Source organism: Pogona vitticeps, chromosome 7 (genome assembly GCF_051106095.1).
Source record: "Pogona vitticeps strain Pit_001003342236 chromosome 7, PviZW2.1, whole genome shotgun sequence".
Lineage (NCBI taxonomy): Eukaryota > Metazoa > Chordata > Lepidosauria > Squamata > Agamidae > Pogona > Pogona vitticeps.
In genome coordinates this window covers 31648398-31665628 of record NC_135789.1, presented here as the reverse complement: position 1 = coordinate 31665628, position 17231 = coordinate 31648398, and the positions used below count along the sequence as shown (strand labels likewise).

Genomic DNA, 17231 nt, shown 5'->3' with positions numbered 1-17231 from the left:
GGGTGTCTGGAAGCGTTCAATTGAGTTTTTGGCTCTGACCTGCTTTTCCTGGTTTCCTGTAAGCTCGGATCATTGAATTGCGCAGGAGATCTCCGAATCCAGAATGTGCCCTGTCTTAATTAGGTTTTTGGAACGGAAAAACAAATTGAGGTGGAGGGGAGATCCTCCGTGGAGGCTTCATTTTTCTAAATGTTTCAGAAATATGAGCACGCTTTTAGATTTTTGGGGGGTCTCGCTCGCTTGCCACGAATCAGGCCCACGGATCTGAAAGAATACGGCTTGGCGCCAAGCGGCTCACCTATGGCGATCCGAATTTGTTTCCCAAGCAACAAGGCAGAAACCTGCCATGATGGTAGTAACTAAAAGTAACTATACTTTGGGGGAGTTGGAAGTATGTCTGTAACTACTGTAAAGAAGAATCTGAGGACTTCTAGATCTGTGCCCCTGTATTTTCATCTCCATGATGAAGATCCGTGAGGTTTCGGGGGGGGGTGGAATGGGCTTCGGATACAGACAGGAGAAGGGTGGGTTTTGATCTCTGCAGCTGCTGGGTTGGGATTTTTCGTGGCCACTTTTGATTTCTGACATCCTTTTAGGGTCCAAGCCGGTAGCCTCCCTCTGATCAAACGCAAAGGCTTGGTTTCCTTTCATCTCTCCCCCCCCCCCCCGGCCAGCTTTTCCTTCCCCGCGGCCTGGCTTCAGAGGATCTGGGCCAGCAGCCAAGTGGCCAAGTGAGGTCCCGAGGGGTCTGGACGGGCCGAGAGGCCGAGCCGGCAGCTGTCCCAAAGATTACCCTGACAAGGGTTTTGCCAGCTCGGGGACAGGTGGTCCGAAACCCCTGAGACTTGGCCACCACAAATCCCATCGGGCTTCTACGCCCCACCCTGGTGGCCGCCCCTCTCTCGTTCCTAGGGTGGACCCCGATCCTGGCTGCCTCTTCCCCCCCCCCCCGCAACGTGGAAGCGCGAAGGGTTGCCAACGGAAAGCTCACCTCCTGGCTTAGCGCTGCATTTTTGCTTAACTGGCTAATGCTTTTTCTGTTTACTTTGGTTTTGTTATGACAAATAAGATGGATTTTTCCTGGCGTGGGCCGCGGTCGTCCAAACAAATCACAGAGTGGAGAGGGATGCCCATAAGTGCATGGGGATTTGGAGGCAGAGGGAGCGTCGGCCGCGTTTAGTGTTTAACACGGTGTTGTTGTTTACTTCCCCTTGAGCAACTGTCACTCTGGTTTCCGAAAACATTTCATTTACTTTCTCCCCTGTACACTTTTCCTCTCTCTTTCTGGCCAGGCACCGTGTTTACGACGATGCGCCTTTTCTTTCCCCCGAGGATCTGTAGCCAAGAATGAAGAGCAGGGAGGCAGGGCGCTTTTGTTACCCTCCTTTCTGTCTCCGAAAAACCCAGAGCTGGGTGCCTCTGAGCATGTCAAAACTGCCTCTCTCTCCAGAAAACATTTCCCCTTTTTATTCCCCCAGGAATTAAAAAGCCAAAAGTCTTTAAGCATTTTCTAGTATTCTTCCATTTCTCGGCACCCGTTCTGAGCAAAAAAAATCAAAGCGTTGTTAATTTGCGGCCAAAATCTGAGTATCTGTGGATGATGGTTCCTACCCTGTTCAGACAGTTAAAATGCTTATTTTGATCACTTCTTCCACACTTGCCATAGCAGATTTATCTCCAGCTCAAAACCGAGGTATTTCTGCCTCTGGCCCATAGCTTATCATGAAAAACCTCCCATTTCCTTGGACAACACCATCTGTTGCTTTTATGTTATTATTTTTCTTGTTCAGAGCATCTATAGGTCAGGAAAGTCCTTGGCCATTTTAACCTCCGCTGGCCGTTCTCCTCACTACCAAGCCAACCATTGTGAGAAACACAATTAACGGAAAAAAAGGGTCTGTTCCAGGCCCGCTGATGGAGTCAATGGGGGTGGTTTTCTTTCTGACAGCAGCGCGAGGATCTGCGGCGGTTTTCATGCACTCATCCTGAAAAGAGATGCGTGTCATGAAGCAGAAGGGAACTCTTGAGAAAATTGGTTTGGTTTTATTATTATTTTTTAAAAGAGGTGTGCTTCTGGAATTCACCCAGGTTTCCTTTGGTTGGAGTTTTTAATTCAGTTAAATTTCTGCTGTCCTTCGTTGGTTTAAGGCTGAATTTCTGACATTCACGTTTCACTGGGCTTTCTCCTCCTCTCTCCCCATGTCCTGACGAGCCTGCGAGGTAGGTCAGGCTGACCAGTTTGCCCATTGAATCAAGTGGCCGCGTGGACACTCAAGATGATGGCCTGTCAAGAACCATCATCTCCTATTTTGCTTGTCCTGCCAATGCACAGGATTCGAACCCTCTCCAGGGCTTGAACCCATCGTTCCTGGGTGTCAAGGCCTCTGAAAGCGAATTTTCCAAAGCCCACCCTCCTTATGGCTTCCGACCAGGTCTCCTCCTCCTGAATCCGAGGCATCTTATCCGGCTGACTGAACACTTTGATTAAATTTGGGCTGCCATCAGCAAGAGTGTGTTTGACGCAGGGGTTGGCGTGGTTTCCATCCCTCTAAAATGGTAGAGGAAGGAGGAGGGGGAAAGAACCATTTTGGTTGTGTGTTGGAATTTTTCTCCCTCGTCGACCCTTCGTTCCCGCCGGCTCGGATGGGAACCGTTCACGGTGACTTCTTGAGATTGAATTTGGGAGTCTGTGATGGATTTTTTCCCCTCTGGGTTTTTACAGCTCTCTGTTTCGCTTCCGTCGAGGTCGGACGTTGGACGGGCACCCTTCCCGCACTTCCAGTTTTGAAGAGATCTTTTTTCACAAAGTAGAGTTGCAAGGGCCTTGCGTCTCTTCCGAACGAGCCGCGGCCCTTCCGTTCTTTTTTTAAAAGCATTTTAACCGTGCCTTGGTTCATGCAGCGTTTCTCCTCCAGTTCTTTGGACAAACCAAAGGATGGGTTCCACCGCAGAAATCGAGCGAATGCCATCCCTCCCACGTTTCCCCATCCAAAGCTGACCGAATGGGGTCTTATAAGGGAAACAAGATGGCCGACGCAAACCCGGGAGCTACCACCGAGAAGGCCCCCGTCCTGCATCCCCACCAAACAGGACGACTCCCAAACTGGTCAAAACCAAGAAGAAGGGCTTTGTTCTGCCCCACAAAAACAGGGCGGGCTCGTACAAGCTGGATATTTCACATGGCTCGGTCCTCGTTGGCATTCAAGCAGAAGACGGTGATTGCATTTCTGTTTGTAGATTAAAAAGTCATAAAATAATGTTCTTTCTGAGCCACTGAGCTGGGTGGATGTTCTGGACATAATCCATTCAGCCCAGAGAAAATGTGCTGTTTTCTGATTTTTGAAAGAGGAATTCATCCAAACGGCCGTAGAGAGCGATGCACTAAAAGCAAAGAGCCCTGATAATGAGCCAATTATGAAGAGCGGTGTTGCCAAATACTAAACACTGTTCTGTTATGTGCTTTTTTTTTGTTTTGTTTTTTAAATAGCACCTTTGTTGGCTTTCAGGGGGCTTTTTATTTGCTGGACATTTTCTCACTAGCTTTCTCTCTCTCTCTCTCTCCCGCCTCGCTTCTGTATTTGGTTTTAAAAGGCATAATTGTTTGCTCAAGAGCAGGCCCCTTGAGAAATATTGCCTCTCTGTTTTGCAGTCTGGACTGCCAGACTGTCCGAGGAAGGGCGTGGAAGGAATCTACTTCTATTTTATTTAAAATATTTCTCCTTCCGCCTTTCTCCTTCAGAAGGACCCCAAGCGGCTTATATCATTAAAAGTCAATATTTAAAGCTAAAACCAGTAAGTATATAAATACTAGAAAGGATCAAACAAGTTGAGAAAAAGTAAACAGAAGCCATGCTAAGAACACATTCAAAGCAATAAGGCATCACCATCCATTTAAAAAACCCGCTCAGGTGGCCAGTCAGTTAAGGGAAAGCTTGCGTGAAGAGACAGCCATAATGGGTCCCGGCTGGCCTCCAGTGGGAGGGAGTTCCACAGTCTGGGAGCATCCACAGAGAAGGCCCCTGTCCTGTGTCTCCGCCAAACGTACTGGTGAAGATGGTGGGACGGAGAGAAAGGCCGTTTCATTCTTGTTGAGATGAGTGTCCTTCTCCTTGTTGGTCACGCTTCCATCACCGAAGAACCATTTTTTCTTCTCCATATGTACAGTATTTAAATCCATTTATATCCTGCGTTGAAGTTTTCAACGTAAAATCGGATCGAACAATCGCGGTGTATCGGGTGGAGTGGAAGCAGGGAATTAAAGCAGATAGGGAAGAATTTTATTTTATCCACGCCGCCGGAAACTCAAATAGGGCGTCGTCTGCGGAAGCTGAGTTTGGGGGGAGATGCAGAGATCGTAAACTGGAGCCCTTGCATAGTGCATGATGGGATTTGTAGTGATGGCTCTCCAGTATCAGAGATCGTACTCTAGGGATATGTACAGAAAAGTGGTCACTGCGTTCCCGACTTAATGAATTTTCTTACGGATTTCCTGTACGCAAGTGGATGTCCTCGGAGTAACTACAATACTGGTCTTTATGATCTAGTTTCCAGATTTTTTTTTCTTATTTTCTTAGACACCATTCCTGGGACTCTGAAATGGGGACCATGATCAGTTGCCAGTGCTCTTCAAGGGCAGCCCCACGTATGGTTCGTTGCAGTAGCCCATCTTCCAGGTTCCCCCCGCTGCTTATGAGTCAGATGTATGCCAGTGAACTGAGCCTACGTCTCAGTTGTATGAATGAGAGAGAGAAAGATTTGAAACCCTTTCAGAAAAACTCTGCCTTCAGGCTTGCTTCCTTCTAACTACAGTAAGTCTAGAAAAAAAAATCTGTTTTCTTTTGCCATCCAGACGAGCCTCTGATTGGTGAACCCCATCGTTTCACCGTGTTTTTTTACGGACATGAATCAGCTGGTTGGGGGGGAAACAACCATCTGCGGTTTAAACCTCAGAAATCCCCTAAATACTTGGGTTGACGTGATCTGGGTGTCATTCCCTGCAGTGAGTGGAGCATTTTGGTTTGGAGTTTTTGAATTTTTTTCCCTGACTCAACATCTTTTTCCTCCTGGCAGCCGGTCCCCCCCTTTTTCTCCCTCCCTCCCTCTTTCTCTCTTGTCTGGCAAATGTGACCTTTTCTCCCCAGAGTCGTCCGAGATCCAACCCAGTCCCCCTCCCCAAAGACCCATCAGCGTCTGAGCTACCCCCTGCATCGGGATGACTGTAACATGAGCAGAAATCTGCTTGACGACATCTCCCTCCCTGAGAAAAGCTGACGCAACCCGAGCACGATCCTCCTCCCCCCCCCCCCCGTGGTCTGGAGGTTGCAATGTCTGGCCAAACAAACAGAAGGATTTAACCATCGTTAAGTGGACGGTGGACGATCTGACCGGGCCTTTGCAAATACATCCGTGCGCGGTTCCAAAGACCATGGAAAATCCATTTTAAAAATCCTTTAGAGACACTGGAACGATATATATATACTTATATTTCTGTTTATATTTAAATGCAGGCATACTTTTTCTCCACTGTGAGCAATAGTTGAGCCAAAGCGGCTGAATTACACTTTTCTATTTTCTCTCAGATGAGACAGCCACTCAACATCTGGTTTAAAATAGGCGGTCTTATTTCCCTGCCCTGTTCTCCTGTGGAACTCATGGACTCAAGATCACACCCTGAGGCCCTGTAGGGCCCAGATCATGCGAAATGATACACCAGATCGAAAAATACCCTGTAAACAACCAACAAGGCTGTTCAGCAAATAGATTGAACGGCGTCTGGCAACTACGCGCGATCAAACTAGAGTGTAGAACGATTATTCTTGGTGCTGTAGAAATAACGGAAGAAAAACAAAAGATAGACATAGAAACCAAGGAAAAACAAACAGGGTTGAATTTGGACTGCGAGGGAGTCCGGACCGGGAGAGAGCGAACATTCGAAAATTTAATTTAGGTTTCTCCTCCTGCCGCCTGCTAATGTAACTCTGTTTTCCCTTCGTCTCTTTCCAGCTGAAACTTTGGAACAAGTTTCGGGTCTCCAACATTCCTTCTCTGATATTTATAGATGCGATCACCGGGAAGGTGGTATGCCGGAACGGCCTTCTAGTAATTCAAGATGACCCAGACGGTAAGGTTTGGCCTGCCCCGCTGGGGGAGGGGGGGGCTCCCTTGCGGCCACTTCGGTTTTGGGGTGGAAGGAGCATCTGTCCTTCTTTTGATTCTCCAGCAAAGATGGAGGCAAAGCCTTGGGAGGCCGAGCGGTTCTGGAGGAGAGGCCAGATTCCCTGTCGGAAAAATCCTCCCTCCTGCTCCTCGGCTTTTTAAGGATCTCATGCTTCGGAAATACGTATGCACCTTTTCAAAAAAGGCATACATAAAAAGCAGAGAAGAATTCTGCTTGAGATAAGGACAGTATTGCGGGAATACTTTTTATTGGGCTAACTCAAGAATGTGAAGAAGCTTTCGAGACCTCGAGGTGGCTTCCTTCCGTGAGAGGGGTATGCCGTAAAGATCCAACAGGTTCAAAGTATTCCATATATTTTTGTGGTTTTTCTTTCGAAAGGTTGCAGAGGATGTAAAAATGTTTGGTGTATTTTTGTGATTCCCACCCACCCCACCTTTGCTGGCCTAATAAAGGCTTTTGAAAAAAATGTTTTCGTGCAGTTAAACTCTTAAAGTAACAAGTAACTTTGGAAAAGTTATGATCAATCTGATATTTTTTCCTCTTTTTTTCTTTCTTCTTCTCTTTTTGGACATAAAGCCCAGGCATGCAAGTTGGGTCAGCCTTCATTACGGTCCTATGAAGGACAGAACTTTTCATAACTGAGCCTCGGGCAAAGAGTTCTGTGCTCTCCAAAAGCTTGCAAATTTCCACAATGGAATAAAAGGAAAGACTGACTGTTCAGGAGGTGGCTGGAATACAGATTCAAAAGGCAGAAAGGTGCTGCCTTTCCCCCTTCTTTATTCTTCTTCAAAAAATAAGAAAGATACCTCTTTGGCTGCTGAATTCTGCAAGCTTCTGGATGGCACAGAAGTCTTCGTCCAGGTCTGTATTAATGAAAAGGCCTCTCTTTGTGTTGACCTGACTTCCTTGCTGTTCTGAGTTTGGAACATTATTCTAATAAACGGGTTAGCAGGTAACATTTCCCAAGTTAGGTCTCGTTTTAAGAGTTGAATCAGTTTAAAAACTGGCATGCACGCAGAACTTAGAAAAATGGCCACAATCTCCTTCCCGAGTATCATTACCCAAGTAACATACTCCCAAAATTAAGAACATGACTGGCTGTCACCATGACCTTCTCTTTGTGGCCAGCCCACAATAACAGTTTGAGATGTTCCTTCCTTGGACTACAAAAGTCTAGAATCCCTCTGCTCCAGGAGCCATGATTTCAAAGTTTGAAAAAGTTTCTTCTCTCTTTTTTTGGTACTACATTGCCCATAATCCACCAGCTAGCCTGGGCAAGCCCTTTTCCTGCACCTTCCAGCTATGCAGAAAGTTTAAGAGAGAAACTGGTTCTGGTGGGTGAAAATCCAGGTTGCCAGACGACAGAATATGCAGGTCACGAGCTAGTACATTTGTGAATGCCGAGGGCTGGGGGATTTTTATCCACCTGGACAGCCAAGGGCAAAGTTATGTTCCTGGTGACATCTCTGTGTGTTTCTCTCCTCTTCTCCCTTCACCTCTGCTCCAGGTCTGGAGTTCCCTTGGGGTCCCCAGCCGTTCAACGAGGTGGTCGCTGGTCCGCTTCTCCGAAATAATGGCCAATCGCAAGACAGCGCCGTCCTGGAGGGCTCCCATGTTGGAGTTTACTTCTCTGCGCACTGGGTGAGCGATGGGCTCCGTTTAGATCTCTTGTCCTTTGGAAAATAAGAGATTCAAACCCAGCTCAGCAAAATAAATGTGGTGAAGTGATGTGTTTTGATGGGTTGGAACAACTGGTCTCTGATGCATGGGAAGTTATGAAGGGAGCTGGTGTTTCAGTGGGGACAAGAGATGCAGTTGCGCCAGATTGATTTTGCCTGTTGTGCGGCTACAAAGTTTCTAGTCCACAAGGATCCTCATCTACTTATTCCAGTTGTTTGTGACATGAAAAGTGGGGGGGGGGAGGAGCCAGTATTCTATTTGTTTATTTTTGCAGGCAATTTCCGCTCGCCCTAGGCGACTAGGCTGCGTACAGGGCCGCATAGAGATTATTTAGTTATCAATCTCTCTGCATCTTTTTGTCTTCAGTGTCCTCCCTGCCGAAGTCTTACCCGGGTCTTGGTAGAATCCTACCGGAAAATCAAGGAGGCCGGGCAAAAATTTGAGATCGTCTTTGTTAGCGCGGACAGGTAAGGAAAAGCTAGGCATGGAGAGTAGGCCTGGAAGGCCGTTTTCTGCTGGGGGTGGGTGGGGATAAGTGAGTAGGAGGTTACAATCCTGTTCCTAGGGTTTAATTTTGCTTCTTCAAACCATGGGGCAAGACTTTTTCCTAGTCCTCTTACAATACCCATAAAAACCATACTTTGCCCGTTCCCTGGGTCTTTGTGGGAAGGGTGCCGCTGTGGAGGCCGTTTCATCCAAAGTGCTTTCTATCTGGCTTACGGCTGACCTCGTTTTAGAATCTGGGCTTTGTTCCTGATTGATGTCTTTCCTTTTTTCCTCATCTTTTCCAGGTCAGAAGAGTCATTTAAACAGTATTTCAGCGAAATGCCCTGGCTCGCAGTCCCGTACGCCGACGAAACCAGGCGGTCCCGGCTTAACCGACTCTATGGTATCCAAGGTAAAACGGAGTCCCGTTTTCTACGCTCTGTTCCATTGTTTCACGTTTGATCCCCTCCCTCCATGGAAACCTTCTTTCTTTCTTTCTTTCTTTCTTTCTTTCTTTCTTTCTTTCTTTCTTTCTTTCTTTCTTTCTTTCTTTCTTTCTTTCTTTCTTTCTTTCTTTCTTTCTTGTCGGTCGTAACGTTTCGGGCATTTTCACATTTGTGTCCTTACCAAAATGGAAGGCCCGAATGGTAGCACGCTGAAATGAATGCGGCCCCTTCAAGATGGCAAGCGGAGGGATGTGGGAAATGTTCCATCCGATAAGAACGTGGCTGGAGCTGTCAGCAAAATTTCTGATCCCAGGCTAAAGAAACTTGAAATATTGGGCAGAAGAGCACAATCCACTGACTAAGACCAAATTTGTTAGCGTTGGTTATTATGTGGCAGTCAGTGGCCAAAATCCTGTGGTGTTGTGACACATGGCTGGAAAAGAAATGGCATAACTCATAATAACAAGTCACTGTTAATTACTGAGTGCCTGCTTGGCTTCTTGCTTGTGTGCAGATCAAGAGGCTGAGCACAAGACTAGGAATGCAAATAAGAACTCGTGCCATTTCTCTTCTGCGGGCATAACTGCACCACAAGTTTTTAAAAAAGTCCTCCTGAAATTTTTTCTTTTTTAAATCTCAGGGTTTTTTCTGCTGCTGTCTTATGTGACCAAAATAATCAGACGGGGGAATATGGGAAATGAAGAAGCCCAGGGCCAAACCCACGAGAAATGGCTCACGTTTCTGCCTTTCCCCAACCAGATGGTGCCCAGATGCATTTAGACTGCCACTCCCATCAATCCCAACTGGTTGGGGAGACTGGGTGTCGTAGTCCGAATCTTTGATGGTTACAGAACGGGAGAAAGTTGCTCTCTTCCACTCCCCCCCCCCCGCCCCACACTGTCTATGCTTTCCAGGTAAAGGGTGATGTTAGGGGCAGCTGCTAGGGTGACTCCTGGCCGTTGGCCAAGCTCGGGTGGGGCTGATGGGATCTGTAGGACCTTGACCACGAGGAGAACCGAAAGGTCAACCTCAGAGCGTGACAGGAGGGACTGCAGACGGAGCAGAGATTTCACTTGAGACTGGGCGTTTCGGCGTTGTGAGGGAGCCTCAGGGTTTTGCGAACAATAAGGGCCCCGTTCTTAGAAGACTAGCTCCTCAGGTCACCTTTCTCCTTCTTGTTTTTCCAACTGCCTCCACAATGTTTGGGGGAATTACGAGGCCCTTTCCCCTCGCTCTGTGTGCCTTGTATGTATGTTCTGTTTCCAAAACCGGAGACCCTGACAAGGTCCCTTGTTCCCTTGGCCTTCTGCCCGGAGGGAGTGTGTTTTTATTTCGTTTTATTATTATTTTTTTAATTATCGGCAAGAATCGGAGGGCTAAAGAGGGACTGGGGCCCAGCCGCCCAGAGCTTAATTTGGTTATGCTTGAATGCAGCCATTCACCACAGCCGGGATAAAGGGGTTCTTCCCCCCCCCCCCCAAATACCTTTGCCATTGAAAGGAGCAAAACTCAGTGGGGGAGGAGGTGGTAGTTTGTTTGCAGAAGGTCCCGAGTTCGGTTTCCTCTATCTCCTGATACAGCAGGAAAAGAATGGAACCATGAATAACACTCCAGGAAAAAGGGGGAAATCCAGGAAATTGGGGATCATTCAGACTTCAGAAAATGATGCCATGAGGCGTCTGTCTGTAGAAGGCGGACGAAAATTGCACTGGTCTCATTTTTCTTCGTCATGGTCTCTGTTTTGGGTTCTAATCCTGGTCAGGCCATGAAACTTGCAAGATGACCTTGGGCTGGTCTCTCTGGTTTGCCTTGGCCTGCCTCGAAGGGCTCTTGTGAAGGTGAAAAAAGATACCCCCCCCTTTTTGGGTAAATTTAGAAAACCTTCTGGTGTCCCAGCCTTAGTAAGCGCAGGAAAAAGTCTTGTGCAAAACATCTCCAAGACTTGCAAATAAAATAAAAATCTTATTTCCTTGCAGCAGAGAGGGGTGTGTGTGTGGGAATCTTGCTTTGCTTGGTGAGGGTTTTCATCTTGAGAGAAATGAGGTCTGTTTTCGTGAACTGCAGAAGGAGGGACAGGAGGTAGCCGAGCGGGGAATCGGAGAGAGCGAGCGAGCGAGCAAGCGCGATGGCCCTTGGCCACACAAGGGGGAAACCCGATTCGGGAACAGCTGAGGCACAGGTGGCTGCGACAGACTGGCTGTCTCCAGGCAAGGGGTCATGCTTTTGAGGTGGTGGCAGGGAGTTCCGGAGGGGCGGGGGGGGGAAGGGAGAGAGGGAAGGCTGATGGAAAGGAGACATGAAAGATGATAGGAGAGGCAGGCCAAGGATGTCCAGGTGTGTGGGAGAAAAGAACAGAAGACGGTGTGACCAGCTGAATGTTATGGGAGACCCACCTTCGAAGGGGTCAAACCCTCGGGCCGTTCTGCCCGCTGTGGGCTCCTCCGACTGACAGCCACCCCCCTGCCAGAGAGTAAAATGTTCCTGGCCCCCTCTGAACCGCACTGCCTCGCACAGTTAACCCGTTTCCCACCTCCGGGGGCTTTCACTCCAAAGCAAGCCATCCCACACGCTCAGTGATGGCTCCCGCTTTCCTCTCCTTATTTATCTTTCTGCTTTTTAATCTTTATTCCGCCCCCGCTTAACTCTTCCGGGCCCTCTTTTCCTGCCTCCTCTCGGCTAACCCTTCTCTCCGTGGCTTGTTTCTTCACCGCAGGGATCCCGACGCTCGTCATCCTGGACGCCAAGGGGGAGATCATCACGCGACAAGGACGGGTGGAGGTTCTGAACGACATCGAATGCCGGGAGTTCCCCTGGCACCCGAAGCCTGTCCTGGAGCTGACCGAGTCCAACGCGGTGCAGCTGAACGAGGGTCCCTGCCTCGTTCTCTTCGTAGGTAGGGGGAAACCTTCCTGTTTTTGGAAAAGTTTCTAGTCCTCAGGATTGAAAAGCTGTGTTTTGTATTCTGTGGGCGATTAAATGAGGTGGGTGGGTGGGGTTCTCGTCAATTTTTACATTCACACACCCTTGCAATGACCTTTCCTATCGGCTAAATGGGTTCCCCCATCTTGTGGCAGGGAGTTCCGCAAGCCGCGAGTCCCTTTTCTGCAGGACGGCTTTTCTTTTAATACGGGAAGTAAATGGGCCCGAAATCTGTCGCCAGCTGTCGATACACTCTCTGATTCCCCACCCCACCCATAGGGTTTTTTTTTTTATTTCTCTGGCCGGCGCCGCACAGTTTTCGGACGTGAGCTTCCAAATCGCAGGCGGTGTCGCCCCTGTTGAGGAGAGGCCGAACGACATCCCCTTGGCCCGCCCCGGAGGGGGGGCGTTGTCCCTTAATAGGATGAGCGGTCGAAATGTGTCAGATAAGTATTCTTACAATGGGAACGCCGTGTGTGTGACGCTCGCTGGTTTTTCCTCGCCTTTCTTGATCGCGGTTTCCAGCTGTGTCTGAGTGCCGGTGGCTGTCACCCCCTGGAGCGTCGGGCCGGTTCCCTCGCTTTTGTACGGGGCGGACATCTGAGACCCCCTGACGGCTCTGGGTTAGAATCAGCGACATTCGGACAGGGAGGGGACATAAAACTCGCCCACTTAATGAATTCATTGGCTTTTAAGTCTGATCTCGCTTGTAATGGGCGATCGTTTGTGAAACGGCATTTATCCACAAAGGGCTTTTAGAATAAGCTTTTCCGTTCCTCGCCAGAGACGCACAAGCGTGTACAGCGTTCTCTATCCCCTCAACTTCGGGGCGACTGCTTTTCCCCCAAGAGTTATGGGGGGGGGGAAATCTCTGTATTTTGTTTCACCTCATTTTCTGCGCAGGGTAAAGTGGGGCCGAAAAGGAGAAGGAAGACGGGCCGAACGCCACCCACCCCCGCCGATTCCTCAGTTACCCTGCTCATTTCCTCGCTTAATTTTTTTACATTTTCCCGGAACTTCTTTTGTGAATTTATTCTGGATTACTTGCATGTTGGTTTATTCTTTGAGCACTAAAGCATACTCTGAGTTATTGGGGTGGGGGGTGGGGGGAGTCAATTAAACTGATTAACAAGACAAGACCAAGGCAGTCCCTGAAAAAGGGCATGATGGAAAAGGAAAGAGAGAGGAGACGGGAAGAGGAAAACGAGGAAACTTACTGGAAAAGGAATAAGAAATTACCATCCACTCCTCCTCTAATCTGATCTGCCCCTCGTTGGATCCTTTTCAGGAGCTTTTGATGCCGCAAAAGGTTCCTGCAAAAGTTGTCTTTTGACGAGTCAGAAAGCAGGGGGGGACGGAAAACCCATACATACAGTGGCTGAATCTGTTATCCCTCCTGCTCTGTATTCGAATCTCGCTCATTGGGGAAAGGGCCTTCATTCCTGCTCGTATTTCCTCTTTCCGGTTGGAGGAAATAAGCCCGCAACCTTGGGGGTGGTGATGATGGATGGGGGGGAGCCTGTTTTGCTAATGACAGAGGACTCTGGATGGGGGTCCTTACCTTATCTCCCGTTCTCCCCTGTGGGGGGAACAGCTTGCTGCCAGGAAGGATCATCCAGGAAACCATCACCAAAGGTTGGGTCTCGAGGGGCCGATTTGTGCCGCCTGCCCCTCGGCTGAGCAACCCGGTTGCCATGACGTGCCGCGGGGAGCCCCCCCCCGTGCCGTTGTCATGGTGTAACGAAAACCCCCTGCCCCCATCCCCGAAGCGGGTGTCTGTCACTCACTCACACCGAGAAAAAAGACCTTGACCTTAAAAAAAAAAAAGGCAAAAAGCTTCCGTGCCGTCTTTAATTTATATATCTTTTATTCAGTTGCTTGGAGAAACCTTCCAAGATTTCTTTATGACCAGACGGGGGGGGGGGGGGGGGAGAGATGCGCGAGCCGAGCCGATTAAATTACACGCTTTTTGCAAAAATCCAGGCCTGAGTCTATGGAAAATCTTAGATAAATGGATTTGGGTTATTACCTCCCGTCTGGAAATCGCTGAGTCTTTAAACACAGTTTTGGATTTTTTCCTCCCCTTTAAACAGTGCCGTTTTATTTATTTACGCCGTTAGATGTGTGATGTCTTCCCCCCCCCCCCGTTAAGTATCGACCAGATGGGATTTATTTATTAACTTCGCTTCTTACATTTGTAACAGAGAAGGGCAGCTAGCGTCACAAAAAGCAAACGAAACCCCAAAACCATTAGAATCATTTTAAATGAGCCTTTCTCCCCCCCTCCCCCAGTTTCCTGTTCTTCTTCTTCATAATGAAAAGGCAGATGAAGTAAAAAGATAATACAGTAGGACCCCTCATAGTATCCACTGATTCATTTATCTGCTGCCTGAAAACAATAGGTGAACCCCCCCAGAATTTTGCTGCTAGAGGGAGCCAGAATCCATGTACAGTAGGGACCTCCCTTATCCACGGGATCGCTATCCACTGATGCACTAATATATTAAAAGTCCTAGAAACATATATTTCTAAAGATATCAGAATTGGTCTCTGGCTACTAGAGGGTTGGGCAAAAGATCTGGAAAGCCTCCAGCTGTCTTTGGAGGGGGGGGTTGGAGGAAGGAAAGAATCATCTCATAATTATTAAAATTTTATCCTTTGAATCCAAACATAGATGATGCAGCTTGGCCAGGTTTCCAAAATCTAGATGCTTATTTCTCCATTTTGATTGTCTGTCCTGCTTTTCCACCCGCAAACTCAAACCCGAAGGAGGGGCCTCCTCTCCCTTACTTCATCCTCACACAGCACCCCTGTGAGGCGGGACAGGCTGAGCCACTGGGGCTGGGCCGAGATCCTCCTGTGGGTTTCCGCGGCTGGGTGGGGTGCTCTGCTTGAGGCTGGAATAGGGCTTGTGTATCTCCTGACCTCAGGAGCAGGAAGTGGGTTGCACAGAGCTGGACTCTGGGTTCTCGTTTGCCACCCATGAAATGGTTTCAGTGGGACTTGCTCTTGAGTAGACATGCCCAGAATCAGGCTGTCCCTGGTGGGGGACACAGTTTGCTTCCTAACTCTTGGCCCCGCCTTATATCTTTAGCTCCGCCTTCTGCTGGAATGTGCCCCGCCTCTGTCTCTTCTCTATCTTCCAGTTCAATGACCAATATTCAGTTCCCGTCAGGGAGGTAATTCCCTGGATTGACCTGGATGTTTGTATTGGTTTATTTATTATTATTTTTATCCACTTTAATACTTTTTGTTTGTAGCTTTTGCTGTTACAGTATTTGGTGTGTGTCTTTGTAACATGAGGCTTTAAGCCTGGTGGGGTGTTTCTTTGTAACATTGTGGCAGGCAAATAATTGTGCACCAATAATAAACAAATGTGTCCCAGAATTTCCACAAACATAGGGGGGAAAAAAAAACCACAGGAGAACCTCTTGGCTGCAAAAATCAGCTTTTGCACAGCTCAAAACACATCCTGCATGGATGTTTTGATGCCAGGAGAAGGGCTTTGAATTTTTTAAAAAAAAATGAGGACTAGAATCTTGACGTCTGCTCACGTTTTTAATCCAGCAGGGATTGCAGTTGTACCTGAAACCGGTGTGTGTCCCTAAGCTTTTATTTTCAGCGGCGTCCGGCCCATGGCTCTCGTTTATGGGGTCGCTGGCGAAACACGCTCTTTTTTGGTTCCCTATGAACTTTGCTCGTGCGTTTTCCTTCCACAGATTCGGACGATGACGGAGAATCGGAGGCTGCCAAACAGTTAATCCAGCCCATCGCAGAGAAAATAATTGCTAAATACAAAGCCAAAGATGAGGAGGTCCCGCTCCTGTTTTTCGTGGCTGGAGAGGTACGGGCCGAAGGGGCAGTAGTGTTAACTGTGGCTGATCCACGGATACTCGTGGGCGGTGGCGATCTGTATATGGCTCCCGTCTGGCACTTTGTAAATATTCGGAGAGGTGCTGCTTTTTTATTTAATAAACCAATGCCAAAGAGGGTTGCGCCCCCTTTTCCTTGCCCCCGCCCAAATGTAATGTAACTCTTAATAGGGAACCAAGCCAGGCTCCCCCTTCATCTCCCTGATCCTCGTATAATACTAAGGGGCAGTAACGAATCGTTCTGGGTTTTTTGAAATCACGCTGTGAATTAAGATGCCCAAAAGTAACTTAGCCAAGTTCCAGATGGGGCTTTTGAACTTGACCGCTGTCCGGCTTGTTTCCCCGGGACTGGAAAATGCGGATCGAATGTATTTATTTATTTGAAATAAATCTGCCTTTCTCCTGAAAAAAAAAGGACCCATAGAAACGAAGGGAGGAGCAAGACAAACAGACACAGGGGAGGGGTCTCCTCTTCCTTTCTTTTATTCAGCCCCCAATGCACTCACCCCATCTCTTCCAAGTGACCCCCTCCCCGCCCAGCAAACATCCCGTTGACCTCTCCCACCCACCCTCTTTTTGCTCTGGCCTCCAGGGAATCTGAATTCGGCCCTTCTTCGTTTCAAAACAAAGGCATGCAGCTCCCACCCAGACAGCCTCGGGGGAAATTTGGCTCCCCCCCCAGCCTCTCCCCCTGACCTTGCACGCCCATCGTGGCCCCCCCCCCCGCTTTCCCCCAAACATCTTGCTCGTCTGGCTTGCATTGATTTTAAAAAAGAAAGCAAACCATCAACAACACTGCCCTTCATTCATTCCACACCCCATCTGCTGCCCGGCTTTCTGACAGGCCCCTGAAAGCGCCATTCATCACCTCTTCGGGAACTCCTGGGTCCCCCCCTGATGCTGCCTCGCACTCGGGCCCGGCCTTGTGCTCGATCCTTCCCAGGGGGAAGGGGCCGCGGTGACAGGCGAGACGCCGTGGGGTGGAGGGAAAAGGGGTTGCCACCCCACATCACCCGCCCTGATGGATGGGGCACTGCGGTTTCTGGCTTTTCCGGGATTTTGGACACTCTTGATGTGGGTGGGGGGTGGCCCAGCTTGCCCCCTTTTAAAAAAATGAATCAAAATGGGTGTTGGATTCAGGAAACATGCAACCAGCATGTGTCGGTCGCCCAGAAAAGAAGGGGGGGCAGGGGAACCGCCCACGCCAGCTGCGTTCAGGGCTGACCCACTGACCTGTGGCATTTTGTGGGGGGAAAATGAAGAGCAAAATGTCTTTTTCTCGAAGAGGCGGGGAGACGCTTACAATGGGAATGTGGGTTTTGGAACCACACGGGTTGGGAACAATGCCACCCTCTGCCTTCTTGAGGATGCTTGTCTTGGGTGCGGATTGATGCTCCTTCCTGCATCTCCCATTGCGCTCCCCGACACGCCTCTGGATCTTTCGAAGGGGGAAACAATCACAAGCCGTCCCCGTTGCTGGGGATCCTCCGTGCCGCGGCGTGGCTTTCCCCGTCCACCCCGTGCCTCTTTTTCCCCTAACCTCCCCCCCCCGCCCCCCCACACACAATATTTGCATGTTCAGACACGAATGGCTGTCATGCGCTCAACGACCGCCATTTTGTGGTCTGTGGAAGAGGCAGGGCTGAAATG

The 17231-nt window shown here is 48.9% G+C and overlaps 1 protein-coding gene across 1 annotated transcript in view; it reads left to right on the top strand.

Moving 5' to 3' along the window:
* Nucleotides 1–17231, top strand: part of NXN (nucleoredoxin) — a 38355-nt gene that overhangs the window by 17767 nt on the left and 3357 nt on the right. The window contains exons 2-7 of the mRNA XM_020809088.3: nucleotides 6004–6121; nucleotides 7686–7819; nucleotides 8225–8325; nucleotides 8650–8756; nucleotides 11504–11683; nucleotides 15429–15553. Of these exons, the coding sequence (XP_020664747.3) occupies nucleotides 6004–6121; nucleotides 7686–7819; nucleotides 8225–8325; nucleotides 8650–8756; nucleotides 11504–11683; nucleotides 15429–15553 (765 nt within the window). The remainder of the gene's footprint in view (nucleotides 1–6003; nucleotides 6122–7685; nucleotides 7820–8224; nucleotides 8326–8649; nucleotides 8757–11503; nucleotides 11684–15428; nucleotides 15554–17231) is intronic.